General features: G+C 65.2%; 1 protein-coding gene across 3 annotated transcripts in view; it reads left to right on the forward strand.

Annotated features, from left to right (window-relative positions):
• Positions 1–18,771, forward strand: part of GALNT9 (polypeptide N-acetylgalactosaminyltransferase 9) — an 86,610-nt gene extending 67,839 nt beyond the window's left edge. For all 3 annotated transcript variants that reach the window (XM_040464183.1, XM_040464184.1, XM_040464185.1), the window contains 5 exons: positions 6,095–6,280; positions 8,877–9,014; positions 9,969–10,064; positions 12,667–12,834; positions 14,936–18,771. In XM_040464183.1, coding sequence (XP_040320117.1) covers positions 6,095–6,280; positions 8,877–9,014; positions 9,969–10,064; positions 12,667–12,834; positions 14,936–15,082 — 735 coding nt within the window. In that variant the 3' untranslated portion in view covers positions 15,083–18,771. The remainder of the gene's footprint in view (positions 1–6,094; positions 6,281–8,876; positions 9,015–9,968; positions 10,065–12,666; positions 12,835–14,935) is intronic.
• The last annotated feature ends 1,238 nt before the right edge of the window (positions 18,772–20,009 follow it).

Genomic DNA, 20,009 nt, shown 5'->3' on the forward strand with positions numbered 1-20,009 from the left:
GATGAGTGTATAGGTGGGTGAATGGATGGATGGATGGATGGATGGATTGATGGATGGACAGATGGATGGACGGATGGAGGGATGGAGGGAGGGAGGGAGAGAGGGAGGGGTGCGATGGGTGTTCAGGTGGGTGGGTGGGTGGATGCATGGGAGGGCAGGTGAACAAACGGATGGGGATGGCCAGGTGGGTGGGGAAGGGTGTCTCCTTAGGTGGGCTTATTGAACAGTCTCAGTCAAGGCGGCTATTAAAGAAACAGTGTCACCGGGAGCTGAGGACCGTGCTCAGAAAGTCCTTCCTGCCTGAAGAGCCCGGGAACGCATTCCACGGAGCCTTAGTTTAGACATGACTGCGTCTGCACACGCAGTAATGCCACCCAGAGCAAGGAATTATTTCTGTCCCTGGAAGCCTGTGCTGTGCCACCTGCAAATCCCACGAGTGAGAGATGAGGACCCTGGGCAGGTCGCGGATGAAACCTCGTTACTTCTGTTCTGCCAAAGTGGCTGGAAGACGTGGGCCCCGTTGGGCCTGCAAGGCCCAGGACGTCTGTGCAGCATTTTTTCCCGAGTGTGCTTCTCGTGGGCTGGACCAGAGAGCCAGGCGAGGACGCCCTGGGGGAGGGCCCCTCCACGGCCCGCGTCTTCACCCTCAAAGCAGCACACTCTGATTTTGCAAGAGGCTGGAACCTTCCTCACCCCAGCTGTGGGACGACAGTGGGGCCCGTGTGAGGCGACCGCCTGGGGAACGGGCCCGAGGTCCCACTGTCCGAGCCCCCGGCCGGCTGCCGGCCTTCGGGTGTGGTAAGGCCAGCAGGTCAGGGCCCAGCTGCCTCTGAGGAGAGGGTGTTCCTCGGGGGCCCAGGGGTGGGGCAGCCAGGCCACAGGGGGCATTTGGGGCCAGGAGGCCAGGCTGGAGGAGGCTGGGCCGGAGGCTGTCCTGGGCCGGGTGGTTTGCACGCCAAGGGAGCCCCTCAGGCAGGCTGTCTGCTGCCCCTGGGAATCGGCTAGTCCAGGAGGACGGTCCCTCCACCCTGAGGACAGCGAGGCCCAGGAGTCACGTCATCAGACACAGAAAACCAGCAGGCGAGATTCACACACAGGCCTGGCTTTTCCCTCCGCAGCAGCGGAATCGGACCGGTCTCCCTGCCTGCCTCGTCCACGCGGCGCAGGACTGGCCCCCTTCTGAATGAGCCCGTCACGGCCACGAACATCTGAGCGCTCCAGAATCAACCCCCTCTTCTCCACACCCCGTTGGGGCAGCCCTCCCTCCTGAACAGTCCTGGGACGGGTGTGTCCCCAGCCCCACCCACGGCCCGGCCTGTCCCTGCACTTCGGGGCTGCTGGGCTGGCCTGGTTTCGGGGCTAGCATCTGTTTGGAGGGGTCGGGAGTGCCCAAGCCGTGGGTGGGAGCGTGGCCGACACAGTGGCCGCCTCCGCCCCCCACCCCGCCCACGCTGATCTCCGCAAGGTGCTTCTCAGACGTTGTGATGCAGACACTGATGAAGGAGAGCCCGACCACCCGCACCGCTCATGGCCTAGGCCATGCTGAGCACCCGGGAGCCACGTGTGCTCTGCCTGTCTCGACCCCGGGCAGTCCTCCGTGGTCGCCCTCCATGGATGCCCTCCATGGGCCCCCTCCCGCTGCACCCCAGCTGTCCAGCATGGCCAAAGTTGGCCACGGGGGCCTCTCCGCCTGCAACCGACGTTTTCGGTGTGTCTTCCCAGGGAGGTGGTGAGGCCCGCGGAGTGAACTGTGAGTCGGGGGCCCCCACTCCCCACGGAGGCCACAGCGATGCTGCGTGGAGCCGACACGGAAAGCCTTGGGAGCGCACGGGTCTGCCGGGAGCCTCCGGATGCATCGGCACGGGGCTCCCGCCCCGCCTGGAGAGCAGAGGCCCCGTGGCCTCCGGAGTGGCCTCGCCACGGGGCAGGAGGGTGGCCCCGTGGAACCGCGGCCCGTTCCATCGGGGGGGCTGTCACAGACGGGAGGGACGGAGGGCTGAGCGTGCACGTGTGCACGTGGGCGTGCGTGGTGTAGCGGATGAGCGTGAGGCCCCCGCAGACTCTGACTGAGCACAGGGCAGGTGACAACGGCTCTCCGGGGGCGGTGCTCCGCGTGCCGGGCTGACAGCCTCACTGCACGGGGACAGCTCAGCGCGGGTGAAGGTGGGCAGGCTGGCCGAGAAGCCCAGGGCCCTGAGGGCTGGGGCCGCGCTCCTGGCGCCTCAAATGAGCTCAGGGTCCAGAGGGCGTCTCCAGAAACTGCTGTGGGGCACGCCCCCTCCTGTAGCCGCGTGGACGCGGTTGAAGCCCCCCGGGGGTGACTGTGCTGGGGGGGGGGGGCGAGGAGGGACCGGGGAATCGCGCAGGCGGCTCCTGGCTTCCCAACGTTCTGAGAGCGCCGGCCCGCGGCAGACGTGGCGGCCAGGCCGCGGCGGGTCTCAGTCCCAGCCCTGCGGGCCCACAGTGCGCCGCCACGGTGGGGACCGTCCGACCGCTCCACGGTGACCGCGCGCCCCCTGGCACCGGCAGGACGTCCGAGGAGCTGGGATCCGAGGGGCTGAGGTCCCCCTGCCCCGCGCTCCTTCCGTCTGCACGGCTGCCTGCCGACCTGACGCCTGGTCCCCCCTTCGCGTCTGCTGTTCTGTTTGGGGGGCAGTTGACGGGGTTGACGGAGATAATTACTGGTTGAGACACAGGCGGGTGTGACTCAGTTCCGTGGTGCCTCCGGGCTGAGAGGGGTTCACGCAACATTCCAGGCTGCCTGCCGCACCACGAGCCGGCCGTGTGACCCTGGGCCCGTCTCCTGACCTCTCGGTGCCTCCACCCCTGTTTCCACCAGAATTAACCCTGCGCCGCACTGACACGGGGTCGTTGGGCTTTCTGTCCTCCCGGCACCACCTAGTCCAGCCTCCTCAGTCAGGAACACAGCGACAGGATCCCCACCAACAGAGGCTTGAGCAGATGGGGGGCTCCACTTTCCTCACGAAGCACAGAGCTGACGGCTCTAACTTTCCGACGGCCGGCCGGCCCTGCTGTATAGACCCTGAGCCTCACGATGGTTGCCTCCCGGCCACAGAGTGGCTGCCACTCCTCCAGACCTCATGTCCGTATCCAGAAAGAAGGGCAAAGGGCCCTGCAGCTGAGTCTGTTTCTTTTTTTTTCTAATCAGGGTAAGCCGTAGCTTTCCTACAAGCCCCACCCCGAGACCTCTGCTCTAGTCTCGTTGGCCAGAACTGTCTGGCACGGCCTCCTCTAGCTACAAGGGAGTGGGAAAGTGGGGTCCATGATGTCACCGGAGCCTTGGCCCCGTCACCTCCACGTAGAAGTGCCCCCGCCGGCCCTACCTTGCTCCTGCCCCGCACAGCAGCTGTCCATCCGGTGATGCCCAGAACCCTGGGCGAGCTCACCTGCCTACGTCCTGCTCGCTCTGTCCTGGTTTGGGGGTGTGGGCGAGGCTCCCGGGGGGGTTTCACCCCCCACGGCGGCCTTCGCTGCCTCCACTCGGCGCAGGGGAGCGTGTCATTCGCTGGGGCCTGCAGGCGATGTCCCTGGGAGTGTTTGTGGGGGAGGCGGACGGCCCCTCGGTGCAGCCCCCTCTCGGACGCACACCTACCAGTGTGACGGGCGCGCAGGCCTCCGACAAGAGCAAGGCGACCGCGTGCTTCGTCGTCCACCGGGACGCCCTCGAGAGTTGCTGTGGACCAGGACGTCAGGTCAGCAGGCGTGAACGGGGCCTGTCCCGGGCAGCAGGTGTTGACTAGGGTTCGCTGCGTAGCCCCCGCGTGCAGCCGCCCCTCACAGCTGCATCAGGTAGCTCCCGGCTGGGGAGCCTCCCTTCGGACTTTGCGGCTTAGGAGCCATTTCCTTAGCCCGCGAAGCCATGGGCCGACCACGCCCTCTCCGGAGGGCCGGCCCCTGCTCGTCCTTGTGGTGGTGGCCGGGGCACAGGGAGCTGAGGCCCGAGCAGGGTGTCCTGGGGCCCCAGCTGGGACCCGGCACTCGGCCGCTCTGCTCCTGTCTGGTGTGCGCAAATCACGCACCCGGGGGCTCGGGCGACGGTCTCTGCCCTCGGTAGGGTCGTCCACGGGCTCCAATGCAGAGATTTGACGGCCGGGCTCCGGGAGGGGGGTTGTGCGTCAGCACGCCGACCTGGGTGAGGCCTGGTCGGCGGGCGTTTGTCCTTTCCTCCACCGTTGGGGTGCTTGCAAAGTGAGTGGGGATGTCCCCCCTCCACCCCGAAATCCCGAGCCCACGGTGCTGTTGGGATGCCAGGCGGGTGTGTTCCTGCGCGTCCAGCGGCTTGGGGAAGGTTGCAGATGCCCCCTTAACCTCAGGCACCTGCGGCCCTCGCCCCCCAACCCTGAGCACCCTGTGGGGCCCAGCCCGGAGGACGGGGAGAATGACCCCAGCTCCCGCCATCCGGAAACGCTCTCGCCTTTCTGAGCGGAGGAGAGAGACCGTGGCCGAATGTTGCCCAGGAAAGATGGGGGTCTGACGGGGCCCTGAGCTCGCCCACAAAGCCCCACGTGCGAGTCTGTGTCCAGCCGCCCTCACGTAACTAAGGCTTGAGGCCACTGAACCAGACTGAGTGGGGCCTTTCCCGCCATCCTGTCCTGTGGCCGCGCCTTCCAGGGTGGCCGCACCAGCCGCACACGTTTCAAGGGCTCAGTGGCGGGGCGCAGCTGTGGCTCACCTTTTGGCGGCCCAGATCTAGAACACGCCCCTCGCCGCAGAAAGTCCTGCTGGGCAGGTCTGGCGGTTGCTAACAGATTCCTGAACGTGAATTCATTCATCCATCGAACAGCCTGCGTTGAGTGCTGACCACGCACCCGTTTTGTTCTGAGTGCAGTGGGTGGGGCCGTGGTCCCGGAGCGCAGGCCTCAGAGGGACAGACAGACCAGGGGTGACGGGACCAAGGGGCTGCAGCGTCACATCAGAGAGTGAGGAGGGGACCACAAAAAGGAGGCATCTGAGCAGAGGCTTGTGGGCAGGTGCAAAGGCCCTGGGGCCATGGGGAGAGCAGAGGAGAGACAGGTGGGGGCAGGGAGCCCTGGGAGCACCAGGGGCCAGCTGAGGCACGGAGGCCCCTCCAGGATGCACAGTGATGGCGGCTGCAGAAGGCCCGGGGCGAGGGTGGGGGGGTAATCACGGCGCCGTCCCCGCAGGTCCGCCAGGCTCCCACTGTGGCGCTTCCGTGTTTGCCTTCTGGAACATTCCTGGCTCAGCAGGCATCCAGCTGCGTCCCCAGCCTCCCCGCTGCCCTGCAGCCTCCCAGGACCAGGCACTGGGGGCAGGGTCCCCACCGTCAGCGTGAAGGAGCTGGCGCTGTCCCCTGGGCTCTGTGCAGCAGGCAGAGCGCAGGTCCCCCACGGGCTAGGAGCCCAGCAGGGGGAGACTGTTGGCCGCGTGCTGGGAACCCGTGAGGAACCCCCAGCCTCCCCCTGCACACAGGACGTCCCACCTGCCTGGACATGACTTGTTGCGGCCGTGTGGGGCGTCAGGACAGGGACCCTCAGCTGCGAGATGTCCCTCCTCCTTCCCCTGCTTTCTGAAGGCAAAGTCGGGCAGGGGAGGAGGCAGGGATCCCCCGTCACCTTCCCCAAACAAGGGCTCGGCTCTGTAGTGAGTGAGCGGCAGCCCCAAGAGGGTGTCTGGATGGTCAGGCTGTGCACTGAGACAGACGAGAGGACGGTGCGCCTGTGGGTCAGGGTCTTTGGGGACAGTTAGGGACTTCAGGGAGTCCTACGCTCTGGGAAGCAGCTGTAAGACGCTTTCTTTGGCCGAGACCGGGTGTGTCTGGGGTGCTTGAGGCAGCGTTTGCGCGGCCAGCACCGCGGGTCGAGGGTGTCTGGATGGTTGGCCTGCTCTTTCCAGACTGGATTGTGGGCTTGTTCCTCCGGCGGGGGGGCAGCGGCTGGTGTTGAAGCCCCCGGACCAGGACCCCCTCCCCCCGCATGGAGCAAGCACAGGGCAGGGGGGCAGCGGGCAGGAGAGACGAATGTGGTGGGAGACCCGGAAGGGGAGGCCATCTCCCCGGAGCAGGCTCTGGAGCATGGGTCCTGGGGCCGCGGGCGGCCGTGCTGTGTCCCCACAGGTGTGGCAGTGTGGCGGCAGCATGGAGGTGCTCCCCTGCTCCCGCGTGGCCCACATCGAGCGCAGCAAGAAGCCCTACAACAACGACATCGACTACTACGCCAAGCGCAACGCCCTGCGGGCAGCGGAGGTGTGGATGGACAGCTTCAAGTCCCACGTGTACATGGCCTGGAACATCCCCATGACCGTAAGCCGGGGCGCGGCAGGGCGGGGGGGGGCCGGCGGCTGCGAGCAAGCCTCGCCGCGCCCCGTGGTGATGCCAGCAAGGACCCGGGGCCCACGTGCAGACGCACAAGCACGGGGTCTCGCCGGACGTGGGCTCTGGCAGCGCGTGCAGCCCCAGCTCGCCGCCCGCCCCGCTGCACCCTGCGTGCTGTTTGCTTGTGCTTTCTCGTGGCCAGTTATATGCGGTATAGAGTCTGCATTGCGGCCTTTTGTTTCTGACTATTTCTGAGAGAGACAGATCGTGAGCGGGGGAGGGTCAGAGAGAGGGAGAGAGGGAGACACAGAATCCGAAGCAGGCGCCAGGCTCCGAGCAGTCAGCACAGAGCCCGACGCGGGGCTCGATCCCACGAACCGCGAGATCGTGACCTGAGCCGAAGTCTCATCAGACGCTCAACCGACTGAGCCACCCAGGCGCCCCTCCATTTTAGCCCTTTTAAACCGCGCAGTTCTGGGGCCTTGCACACACCCACAGTGCCGCGCGACCACCCACCTGCCTAGTCCCCCAAAAAATCACGGAACCTGGTAGGCAGCTAATCCCCGTCTGCCGCCCCCCAGCCCTCAGCACCCGGCCGTCTTCTCTGTCCCAGGATTTACCTGTTCCAGACGCTTCCTTCCGTAAATGGGGCCCACGGCACTTCTCTTTTGTCTGGCTCCTTGCACGGAGCACCATGTTCTCAGCTCCGTCCACGTGTGGCGGGTGTCAGGGTACCAGTGCTTCCTTTCCATGGCCGGGTCACCTTCCACATATGGGTGGACCATGGTTGGTCTAGCCGGCCTTCTGTCCACGGACACCGTCTTCGGATACCTGGGTTGCTTCCTGTCTCTTTGGTCCTTGCAGTTTCGACCCACATCTAGTTAGGGGTTGCTGTTTGTTTTTACTTTGTGGTCAACCGAGTCCCGTAAATAGCCTGTAATCTGGCTTCTCTTGAAAACCCAGAAGACCCGGTTCCCCGGCCTCCGTGACGGTAATGAGGGCGGGTACCCAGCAGAGGCTGCCCCTCACGTGGGGCGATGTCTGGGCTGCCGGTCCCGGCGCCTCGGCTGTGGAACCAGCCTTCACTCACGTGTGGCTTCCCCGGCCACCGGAGGGTGCGAGGCTGGGGGCCCTGGGGACACCCGTCCCGGACACGGCTTTGTGAAAAACACACCGTAAGCGCCAGATCGCGCGTCATGAGCCTGCACACACGTGTACACGTGTGTGTGATTATCTGCCCACGTGTAGAACGCCCGCTACGTAACACAAGTTGCAGAAACACCACTCATCTCCGTGACGTGCATTTCTCGCTGCCACCAGCTAACCTCCCAAACCAACAGGGCATGCCCAGAGTCTGGGTGACGCTGCTGGAGGGCCAGGCTGGGCCACCTGCTCACAAGGCCGCTGTCCCAGGTGGGGACGGGGGTGGGGGGCACGGAGGCTCCTCGAGCGGTAGTTTCCAGCCACGTGAGCGACACCGTGGAAACACACACACGTTTATCAGAGATGGAAGGAGGGCACACAGTCCCTTATGAACCCTCATATTCCACCAAGGGACCCCATTCAGGAAACGACCCCATTACCCTCAAAAGGGAACCTGGGCATTGTCACCACGGGGCCTGCAGGCCGCGTGCACGCAGGGTCCACAGCTCCGGACCAGAGGCTGGCAGACGCCCTCCCCCCCGTCTCATTGTAGCCCCGCGCTCCCCGCCCCCTGCCCGGACTCACCTGCTGCTCGTGTGAAGGCTGTGAGGGGCTCCTCTGTGGCCACAGCCACCACGTGGAGGAGGGAGAGGGGCTCTCCCTGGGCAGCGACCTCCCCACCGGGCTTGGCTGGCATTGGAGCCCCGGGCACCCTGGCCTGGGAAGGCACTCTCCCAGACCCACTCACAGAGGGCTCGGTGCCTATCACGGTGTTGGGGGCCCCAAGGCCACCCTCAGCTTCAACGTTCGGCCAGAAGGACCCAGAACTCCAAAAAGCTGTGCTGCTCAGCCTGTGGTTTCTTACAGCGAGAGAATACAGAGTCCCAGGGCTCATATAGACAGCACGCACCTCTCCCAGGCACGCCGTGTGGCGGTCCGCATGGCGGGTCAACAACCAGGGACACCAACCCAAGCCTGGGGCTTGTCCACGCAGGAGCCAGCCTCCGCACGGCTGACCGTAGTCCGTAGGTCACGCTGATACCCCACCACGGCCCAAAGCCCCCCAGAGATCGCCCTGCGGCATAGACTGTCGGGCCTAAACCCCAGGTAGACGCTCGGTGACAGGCGGGATGATCCGAGGGCTCAGAGGTCGTCTCCCAGGGGGCGGGGGTGGGGGCCGAGGGCAAGTCGTTTCTTTGGAGTGTGTGCATGGGGACGAGCCAGCACACAGCCCGTGGCCGTCTGTCCGGCCGGGGCTGGTCTCCAGCAGGCAGGACAGGCCAGGCCCTCCCCTTCGGGAACAGCCGGGCCAGCACGGGTCCTGGGAGGGCCGGGGGCCGCCGCTGGTCAAGCCCTGAGGGGTGGGGCTGCTCCCCTGTCTGTCACGGGCGGGGGGGGCGGGGGGACACGGCCAGCTCCCGCCTCGCTTCCCGCCTTGCAGAACCCAGGGGTGGACTTCGGGGACGTGTCTGAGCGGCTGGCGCTTCGCCAGAGGCTGAAATGCCGCAGCTTCAAGTGGTACCTAGAGAACGTGTACCCGGAGATGCGGACCTACAACGACACCCTCACGTACGGAGAGGTACCGCCTCCACCTGGGGGGCCCCACGCGGGCGGGTCGGGCAGGCTTCCCGCCTGGACGCGCACCCGCGTGCCCGCCACCAGCCAGCCAGCGCGGTGCGCATACGGGTTCTCGTGCACACGTGCGCGAAGCAGTGTAAGAGCCCATGCTCACGCGGGTACTCACGCGTACGGAAGCACACAGAGTAGACACAGGGACATGTGCACGCACGTACGTGTGCACAGACACGTCCACACATGTGTGTGGACACACATCCACGTGCACGAACGCGGACCCCTGAGTGCATTAGCGTCTGCACACACGTATGTGTATGTGTGTGAGACCTGAAAGGGTACGTTTGCACACAGTCTGGCTCACAAGCACACACAGCGAGCTACTGACACACCTTCCCTCAGGGGCACACACCCAAAGGTGCCCGCCTGTGCTCACGAAGACGCACGATACTCGACACAAAACGTCAGGTGAGCGGTTGCTCCCTGACCACGGAGATGTGCGGGCCAACGCATCCACACGCACGTAGCCGGGCTTGTATGCACAGAGCACGCACGTAAGTGCAAACAGAACACACACATGGGTCCACGTGCCCGCCGCACGGGCCCTCGCCTGCACCAGCGCACGCAGCTCTGTAGAGCTGGCAATAGGACGCTGTGTCCCCATCCCGTCACCCTGGTCTGTGCTGGCGGGGAGGGCAGTCTCCCTTCAGTCGGGGCGTCTGCCGCTCCAGGGGGACCCGGGCCCCGTGTGGGAGGAGCGCGCGCCCTCCGGCCCTGGGCTCGCGCTCAGTGCACAGCAAGAAGGGTGCCCGGGTGGACGGTGCGGGCTGGCCTGTCTGTTCCTGGAGCTCACGTTCTCCGGCAGAGCAGGCTTCTCTGCCCCTTGGGGAAGGGGGGCGGTTTCGCGCTGGCCTTTGGGACCCCCCAACAACGGGGTTTCTCCTTCGGTTTCTGATTGTAGGTGAGAAACAGCAAAGCCAGTGGCTACTGCCTGGACCAGGGAGCGGAAGACGACGACCACGCGATCCTCTACCCCTGCCACGGGATGTCCTCTCAGGTGCGAGGGGCAGCTGCACCCCACGACGGGGGGAGGTGCGTGCAGGAGGGGCGGGTCGCAGCAGGCTGGGTCCAGGCTTCGGGCAGCGCGGAGACCCTCAGGGAAACCCCCGCCCCAGATACACCGAGACCAGGGCTTTTGGAGCCAAACAAGCCCTGGGCGAGTCACGTCACATCCCTCGCCTCAGTTTCCCCATCCAGCAGATGGGACCCTAAAGGTACTTAACCTGTCGGGGCTGTGGTGCGGACCAAAGTGGATCACGTGGGAAGGCGTCTGCCACGGCGTGGGCAGAACCGGGGAGGTGTCACGGTCCCCACTGGTCCTTACCGGCTGAGCTCCTCCCACGTGATCTTCAGCCCGGTCTCCAGCCCGAATCACCTGAGGGGACTTAGCAACGCGCATACCGATGCCCAGCGCCCGGGCCGGCGGCACCAGGCGGCACAGGGGCAGGTCTGGGGATGCGGACGAGGTGGCCCCGGCGGAGAGCCCGGGGATTCTGGCCCCGAGGGGACCCGCTGCTGGCGAAGGCAGTGCTTCTGTTTGGTGCGTGTTGCTGTTATTTCAGCCAGACCCCAGGGTGCTTTCCCCAAGTGACCCTCAGCTCCCCCAAAGGCACTCTCTGAGTCTCAGCCGCGCTCTCGGACGTCGTCCGGGGGAACGTCGCGGTGACCTGTGCCGGCCTGGGCAGCGAGAAGCTGTCGTGTCCACGAGGCCCCCGGTGGTTCGTGGCGGGCTGTGGCACTGGAGCGGAGAGCGTGGGTGCCCCCGGCCGCCTCCTGCAGCTTCGTCCCGCAGCAGCTGGGATTGAGACAAGACAGTCACCCACTGGGAGGCAAGCGTGGCCTCCAGGAGGAAATCCGGTCCGCTGGCCCGTTCTCCGGCTGGCACCCGATGTGAGGGGCCACGTCCCACTGGGCATCTCTGAACACGCCCGACGAGGAGCCACCGGAGGGGATCAGTGGACCAAAGTTTTCCCCAGCGAGTCCTGCGGCATGAGAGGGGACACCATAAACGACATGGCCCACACGACCCTCCTGGAGGGGCTCACACGTGCCGTTGGGCTCGTACAGCACCAGCCAGGCCACGGCGAGGCTGCAGATCCCCTTCTGGGCTGGCGCTCGCCCGGCCGTCAGCTCAGGAGGACCTCGGAGCCTCCCCACGTGGCCTCTCCCCAGGCTGCTGGTTCCCAGGGCAAGCACCCCAGGAGAACAGGGGCGTCACGACCGTTTACACCCAGCTTCAGGAGTCAGACGGCACGTTCGTGGTGTCCACTCGCTCCCCAGAAAGATCCGGGGGAGACTGTAGGTCCCCACCCTTAACAGGAGGGGTCAAAGTCACAGCTACGGAGCGTGCAGGGCGGGAGGCAGCATTACAGCTTGTGTTCCATAAGATTGTGCCGGAAAATACAGCCTTCGGGGGGGGGGGTCCCGCAGTGCATTCGGGCAGTGCGTGTGCGTGTGCATGGGTGCGTGTACATGTGTGCATATGTGCGTGTGCATGCACGAGTGTGTGCGTGTATACGTGTGAGTGTATTCATGGGTGCATCATGTGTGTACACGTGTGGGTGCGCGCATGCATGTGTGTACACGTGTGCATATGTGTACATGTGTATGGGTGCATGTGTGTACACATGGACGTGTGCATGTGGGTGGGTGCGTGTGTACACGTGTGTGTATTCATGTGTGCGTCACGTGTGTGTACGTGGGTGGGTGCGTGCATGCGTGCGCTTGGGTGTGTGCGTATGTACACGTGTGTGCATGTGTGCGCGTGCATGCATGAGTGTGTTGTGCGCGTGTACGTGTGTGCATGTGTGTGTATTCATGGGTGCGTCACGTGTGTACGCGTGTGGGTGCATGCATGCGTGTGCGTGTGTACACGTGTGCATATATGCGTGTACATGCACATATGTGTGGGTGCGTGTGTGTACACGTGTGCATGTGCACGTGTGTGGGTGCGTGCGTGCATGTGTGCACGTGTATGCATAGGTGTGTGTGCGTTGTGCATGTCCACACGTGTGCCTGTATGTGCACGTGCTCACGCGTGAGCGGGAAAAGACGGGGCAGGGAGGGGAGAGAGACGCGGCTGTAGCACCTGCTTGTTGACTGAGCGTGAGCTGCTTTTTAAGCACTTTTGTGTCGTGCCTCCTGGATCCTTCCAGTAGCCCAGCCAGGCAGGTGCCGTCACGACCTCCTGCGTACAGACAAGGACGTGGACGCAGGGAGGTGACGTGACTTGCCCAAGGCCACATGGCTGGGGTGGCCTGAGGTTTGGTGGTTACTTTCCTGGTGTTTTGCGAACAAGTGGGACCCAGGCGCACATGAACTTGGGTTCACTCCCCACGCGGAAGTGAACGTTCACCCCCTGGTGGTTCTGGGCAGGTGGTGCGCCCTGAGGGCACGTGTGAGCTTCCCTTCTCTGGGCCGAGAGAGGGGCCCCGGGGAGCCGAGGGCTGAGCCAAGTTCTGGAAAGGGGCCTGAGGCAGTCCTGCGGGGGGCGTCGGTGGAAGGAATGGGGGGGCCAGGGGAGCGGGGCGTCCGGCTCGCCCGGTGCCCGCCCCCCTGCCTTCCCTGACGCCCAGCCCGTCCCCGCGGTCCTCCCGCAGCTGGTGCGCTACAGCGCTGAGGGGTTGCTGCAGCTGGGCCCCCTGGGCTCCACCGCCTTCCTGCCCGACTCCAAGTGCCTGGTGGACGACGGCAGGAGCCGCGTGCCCGCCCTGAAAACGTGTGAGGACGTGGCCCGGCCAGCGCAGCGGCTGTGGGACTTCACCCAGGTCAGCAGGGCACTGAGCACCCCCCGCCCCCACCCCTGCCCCCGGGGCCCAGGTGCGGGGGAGGAGCTGTGAGGGCACAGGGGTCCTGGATCGGCCGCTCCCGGGTCCACCCCCCCTGGTGACCTACCTCTGGCCACACAGCCAAGGAGGGGCCCGCCGGTCTGGTCACAGCACTGTGGCCGCCCAAGCTCCCGCCTCCTCTGGCCTCCCGGAGGGTACGGGGTGTGACCGCCACCGGGAAGCCCTCAGGGCAGCTCCTGGCCAAGCGGGGGCCAGGCTGGACTCCCTGCCGAAATCAGCCCCTGCTGGGCCCCGGCTTAGAATTTCCAGCCCCGAGAACATCTGGGGCGGACGAGTCAGTGGCGGCCTCCCTGCCTGCTGCAGCAGCCTGGACTCCCCCCCCCCCCCACCCCCCGGGGACCCTGGCCCAGGCCCCTCCCCGACAGCAGGCACCGGCTGGGATGCTGCCTGGCCCAGAACGACACGCGGGTCGCTGCGGGCAGCCGGCCCCCAGGGAAGGGGCAGGAGGGGGCCTCCCAGCCCCGGGCGGCTCTGGGCCGAATCCCGCTGGCACTTCTGTCCGGCTGCCTTCCTCCGTGTGGCCCTCTCTGCAGCCCCTCCCGCCCTCTGTGCGCCCCTGCTCCCCCTGCACCCCACACGCATCCACCCAAACACCGCACGCCCTTCTCCGGCGTCCAGGTTTCCGCCCAGGTCAGCCCAGGACTCGCCCTCTGGTGACTTGCTGGAGACCCCACCTCCCTCCAGCCCTGCTGAGTGCCCCCGACCCCTCTCCCTCAAAGCCATTCGTGTCCTAAATCTCTGCCGTCTCCCCTGGCGGCTGAACTCCCCAGATGTGCATGCTCTCGCATCTGAGGTCAGGCGCCGAGGGCCCTGGGGGCTCCTTCCTGCCTCTCCAGCCTCTCCTGGGCTTGTGGCCCCACCCCTCCTCCCTTAGCCCGCTGTCTGGCCTCCCGGTCTCCAAACCTGTCCCCTGGTCGGTCGAGGGCGCCCTGCTCTGGCTTCTCCTGTCTTCACCACTCACATCTGCTCAGACACTCGGGCCACAGCGTCAGGTCCTGGGGGCAAGGGCCTGGTGCGTCTGACCTGTTTCTCTAGAACTCTCTGCCCTTGGTACTCGGTAGCCAGGCGCTGGGCCCGGGGAGCCACTCCCAGCCCCGCCACCACCCCGCCCCGGGCTCTTCCACCTGACAGTGGGCATCTTCCAGGGGACATCCCGGGTCTCGTCCCCCGCCCCAACCCCACACACTCCCTGCCTCCGCTCCCACCAGGCAGCCCTGTGACAAATAAACACCCTCGGCAGCCCTGCCCTGGGCCTTGGGGGCTGGGACCTTCAGCGACCGGAGGGGCTGCAGGGGTGAGCTGTCATGGTTTCGGGGGCGGAGCCAGCAAGGGTCAGAGGTCCCTAGGAGGCTGGGTTGGGGTCGGGATGGCTAGAAGGAGCTTTCTGGAAAAGAAAGGAAAACATACAGTGTACAATCCTGAGGTCCTCAGGCTTGGGCCAGGGTCCTTGATGTCTGGGAGACCAGAGGGCCTGCATGGGTGACCTGTGGGCAGATCGGATATGCCAGGCAGTGGGGATGCAGTTGCGGGAGCCCCCTGTCTCAGGGGCCCTGTCTCCATTGTGCTAGTCACTCCTTGGACCCCAGGAACAAGGCAGGCAGGTGACACAGCTGATAGGGTGAAGATGCCTGAGGACAGAGGACCAGGAGGGGACAGAGGGATGGGGGGGAACAGACAGGTGGAAGGGTCAGAGGGGGACAGAGGGATGGGGAGGAACAGAGAGGTGGAGGGGTCAGAGGGGGACAGAGGGATTGGAGGCGAGGGGACAGAGGGACCAGGAGGGACAGAGGGACCAGGAGGGACAGAGGGACCAGGAGGGGACAGAGGGATTGGAGGTGGGGGGACAGAGAGACCAGGAGGGACAGAGGAACCAGGAGGGGACAGAAGACTAGGAAACAGACCCCAGAGTCTCGGGTGGCCATGCAACGACCCATATGGGGCCGGTCAGCGCCCCACTCCCGAGGTGCTCTCAGGACGGGCCCCCTGGGCATCCATGCCGACCTGTCTCCCCTCCTGGCAGAGCGGCCCTATCGTGAGTCGAGACACAGGCAGGTGCCTAGAGGTGGAAATGTCCAAGGACGCCAACTTCGGGCTGCGGCTGGTGGTACAGAGATGCTCGGGGCAGAAGTGGACCATCAGGAGCTGGCTCAAGCGCGGGCGACACTGACCGCCAGCCCCGCCCTGTGCCCTCCCGGATGCAGACCCCGAGGACCCGGGGAGGGCGTCGGGCCGCCTGCTGGACCGCGTCCCTGGGACCGCGGGGGCCCCCTGGGGCCCCCTGTGCACTCCGGAGGCAGGTGCCAGGGACCGGCCGGCCCAGCAGGAGCACAGACCCCGAAGCCAAGCCCACCTCGGAATCACGTGCCTTTTCTACGGTATTCCTATCCAGGCCGCCGGGCCGGCCACCTCTTCTGCATGAAGCCCCCTGTATGTTCCCCCACTCGCGGAAATAACCCCCGTGAGCTCCGTGGGTGGCCCAAGCTCCCGTCCCGGCCGGGCAGGACCGTGGCCTCCTCCCGTCTTCTGACCATCTAAGGAAAAGCCCAGAAGAGCAAAGCAGAGCCCTCTCCGACGTTGGGGACGGGGGGGGGGGGGGGGGGACGCGGCTGCGGCCGTCCCGGCGACGCCCCAGGCAGTGCTGACGAGGAGGCCGGTTGCCGCCCCGATCCAGCGCCAAGCGGGTCAAACAGGACAGAGCTGGTCTTGTCCTCCGGAGCCCTAGCGGCTGGGTCGTCCGGGGTCGGGGCCCCTGTTCCAGCGTCTCGCCCGGGGCCAGGCGCTTCCCCCCGCCTTGTTGCTCCAAGGGGGGGGTCCGTGAACCGCGACCCACAGCCCTGTGCCTGTTTTTATAAATAAAGTTTTATTGGCACACAGCCGCACCCACCTGCCTCTGTATGGTCCGGCGCGACCCTCTCGCCCGGGGCCAGAGTTGAGCAGGAGCACGTGCCCCACAGGGCCGTCCCGGGGGCTCCGAGATGCCGTCTCTGGGCGGGCTGAGCTTAATGATTGCGGTGAACATCACAGGGCCCCGCCCGTCCCTGTCCCCCAGCAGAGCCACCGCCCGCTACGCCCAGCAGCAGGTGCGCCCAACACTAGCTGCTCCTCAGTACTACCAGTACCCCACACTAGCGCCCTCATTCTGGGCGGAAGGCCTCAGTCGTCCAGCGGTGGGGACAGCTACCAGACCGACGCCCGCACAGCCCTCGCACTGCGGTCTCCCGGCGCCTAGGGGTCTCCCCCGGGGCAGAAATTGTGGCTGTGTTGGAGACTTCCAAACCGCCCCCCCCATTCTTGTAGAGCAGCCCGGAGCAGGGTTCCTGGACACCCGGGCTGCTTCACACAGGACTTAGCTGGTCCCGCCGAGCTGGGACCAGGCAGTCAGCCTTCCGGGGGGTGGGGAGCCCGGCTGCCCCTCCGGGGAAGGCGTCACAGCCGCTCCCCGCAGTGTCTTTCTGAAGCAGAAAGTTGTTCTCAGAGTGCCAGGGGGGCTCGGAGCCGTGAGACCACACTCGTTCTCCACCTCTCAGGCTCTGAGTCTCTGGGGAAGGTGGGGGCTCTGACCTGCCCCCTGGGCACCCCCCACCCCAGCCCCATCCTCCTCTGCTCCTTTCTTGGGTCCCGTCCCCTGCTTCCTGCCACTGTGGGAAGCCCTGGCCGGCCCCAACCTCCCCACTCTCCCCAGAGAACTCTACCAGCTCCCACCCAACTCCCCAAAAAGCCCCTCTATTTCAGATCTTGCCCAAATTTTAAGACCATAATGGAGGCAAAAAGCCAGCAGTGAGCGAGACCTCAAGAGTCAGCCTCTAGCCAAAGCCCTGGGCACACATCCAGAAGTTTCCCAACTGAAGGTGAAATGGTAGCAGCCCTTGGCGGGCAGACTGAGCTAACTGCCCGTGGTTCAAAATAGAAAGTATCTCGGCTGAAACCTAGAAAACTCGCTGTTGCATACCGTGCATTATCGAAACCGCCAATGTGAGGGTTTGTAGCCCACGGGATGCGGAAGGTGTCTCGACAAGCACCCCCCACGCCCCGTCCTTGCGGGAGGCGGCGAGTTTTGATAGCGTGCTGTCGGGTCCTGGCTGGCCCCCGGGTCCTGCCTCGGCACGAGGACGAGGGTCGGCAGGGCCGAGCTGGGCCCACAGGCAGCAGGACCACGGCGGGGCGAGGCCCTTGGCCTACCATAACCAAGATGGAGAGACCGCCTTCTTCATGGGGCAGGGCCACGGAGCTCCCTCACCTCCATTCACTTCTGCCCCCACTGCCTGGTGAGAGCTGTGTCCCCCCACCGAGGCCTGCCCCGAGGATCCCGGGGGGGGGGCGTGGCTGACTGGACCCAGAGAACCCCAAAAGGTCACAGGCTGGGAGGAAGGAGGGCGGCCCCGCCGACCACCACTGCTGTTACAGCCCATGCCCTGTGGGGGCGCTGTGGAGACGCTCCCGCACAGTTGAGCGGTCACAGCGTGGCGGTGGCTGTGGCCGTGGCCGTGGCTGTGGGCATCCCCCCACCCCGTGCAGATCCCTGTGTGTTCTAACTCCTGGTGATGCATAGTCCCCCGGCCCCCACCGCCCCCCTGGACTCAGAAGGAGCTCTCGCACCATCCACGGGCTGCGCTGAAGTGAACGCAGTCCCCTGAGACCCTGACTTCTAGTTCACACTTCCTTTGCCTTAAAGCACAAAAATGTTTCTTTGTCCACTTTTCAAACACCGGTCTGTGGTTGAGGCCGCCCGGTTGCCCCAGGAAGGACCCCATCCGTCAAACAGGGACTTTAATGCAGGGGTGGGAGGTGCTGAGGCTTTGGCCAGGGTGTTAGGGCATCCTGGAGACGCACCCTCTGTCGGCTGAAGGGACCCAGGAGCCCGGCCACTTATGGGGCTGACGCTACAGAAGGAGCGATGGGAGCACCCCCCCCCATCAGAGATGGGAGAGGACACCCGGCCGCTGCACCCCCGGCTTCCCACCGACGGCCCCTGCAGCTGAGCCTCCCAGAAGCTACGACTCGGGGAATCTCAAGACCGGGACCGTGGGCGCCTCTCAGCCCAGCAGGGAGAACGGAGGCAGGAAAGGGTCTGGGCGCCGACCTGGGGCCGGCAGCCAGAGGGACTCTTCTCCAGCACAGGCGACCCCCTCACCCCCCGGGGTCCCGCCGTGCGGTGCCCGTGATGAAATCAGGCGTGAGTCTGCAAGCGGGAGGGAAGAAGGTGCACGGCCACGAAACCTCCTCTCCCCACCTGCTTGGGAAAGTGCCCATTCTGGGAAGAAGGAGGAAGAAGGGGAGAGAGGAAGGAAAGGAGGGAGACATAGGCTTAGAATTACAATCCCACTACATCCTTTAAATAACCCTCAGTAGTGCTGAGAACTTCTGTGCCCATTTTACAGATGGGGAAACGGAGCCTCGGAGGACTGAAATGACTTGGCACAAGGCGCACACTTTTTTTTGTGCCCGGGGGCAGGTCTAGGGGTTCATACTCAGATCTGCTCGACCCCAAGCCGGTGTCCCCTCCACTCTGCCTGGCTGCCTAGAATTTTTTTTTCTTTTTAAACAATTTTTTTTCTTTTTTTTTCATGTTCAAATGGCAAAGACACAAACAAACAGAATTTGCTGAAACTTAATAGCAGACCCGCCTCTTCCATCAATTCAGTTGTAAATCGGCTCTGCAGCGAATTCAGAAAAAGCCCATGTTGTTTGTTTAAGACAGTTCATTGGTGATAACCCACCGGGGCTCCTGGAGAGGCTGTTGATACGCAGACGTTTCTGATGAAAAGCAGTGAACGCACAGAGGCTTTTTCCCTTCCCTCTGCTCTTGAACTGATCGTGTACATCAATTTAGTTCTAATAAAAACGTTCATGGCTTCAGTGAATCTTCACTTACGGTTGAGGCCCTTTGGGTGAGTGGATCCTGTGAGAAGCAGGGGTTTGGCCTGGGGGTGGGGTCCCCAGGAGAAGGACAGGGCAGCGGGTAGGGGAGCGGAGAGGGAAGTAGGGCACGGGAGGGAGGGTGTGGAGGGGCCCAGAGAGCAGGGGGGAGGGGTGAAACACAGGAAGGGGAACGAGGAGGGGGAGCAGGGAGGACAGGAGTGAGGTGGGACGGTGGGGACCCAGGCCTGTCCAGGGACCCAACAGACACAGAGATGAAAGACTCTTCTGAGAAGCCCGGAAGCCTCCCCCACCCTCTCCCTGCAGCAGAGGCCCCAAAGGAGGGGCTGCCTGGAAGAGGAAACGGGATGGGGGGTCCTGGGGGTCCGAGGCCTCCTCCTCGGGCCTCCAGCGCCCACAGGTCCGGTCCGGGAGTCCCTGACCCAGCTGCAGGCACAAGAAGTCGGGGAGGGCGTGCGGGTCCGGGCACCGGCCTATCTCAGGGCCCCGCGGCTGCACTCTGGAAGGATGCGCGGCGAGGGGGGCTCACCTCGGCCCCCCACAGACCGCCCAGACCCCCCACCAGTCCCGCAGCCCCGGCCCCAGCAGGGCCCCAGCCCGAGTGAACGCTTACGCGGGATTCTGGTCACGTCGGAAAAAGGAGCCTGCCCCACGCAGGAGGGTCCCGTGTGCACGCCCGCCGCACCCAGAAGACTTTCCTGAGCCCCTCCCCGTGGGGCTGCCTGGGTCACTCACCAGGGTATTCACTCCCCTGCTCGCTCGCTCGAGGCGGGGCAGGGAACGTCGGAGGCAAAGGCGGCAAGAGCCCCCACCCCCGCCACCCCAGCCGGGCCCAGAGAAGGACGCCTGTGCTCCGTGGCCCAGGTGGATGTCGGCACCAGCCGTCGATGCCACACACGGCTTCGTGTGCACGTGGAGCCTGAAGCTCGCTCCACGGGTGCCCGGTCCCCACGCAGCCGCCACCCTGGCCCCGCGGCCTGAGCACAGCGGTGGCAGGAGTGGGGTCGGGCGACCGGTCTCAGGGGCCCGGCTGGTCTCTGGATCCCTGCATTGACACCTGACACGGCTGCCGTTTCCTGGGGTCGCCAGGTCTCCAAAAGCCCTGCTGGCGTGGCTTTCTTATGTGGCTCCTCAACTGTTGGCCGTTATCCACTGGACGGGCCCGGGGAACCCCTGAGGCTTGGGAAAGGAGGCAGCAGGACATCCCACACAGCCCC

Source organism: Herpailurus yagouaroundi, unplaced genomic scaffold, assembly GCF_014898765.1.
Source record: "Herpailurus yagouaroundi ecotype Mexico unplaced genomic scaffold, PumYag 437, whole genome shotgun sequence".
Taxonomy (NCBI): Eukaryota; Metazoa; Chordata; class Mammalia; order Carnivora; family Felidae; genus Herpailurus; species Herpailurus yagouaroundi.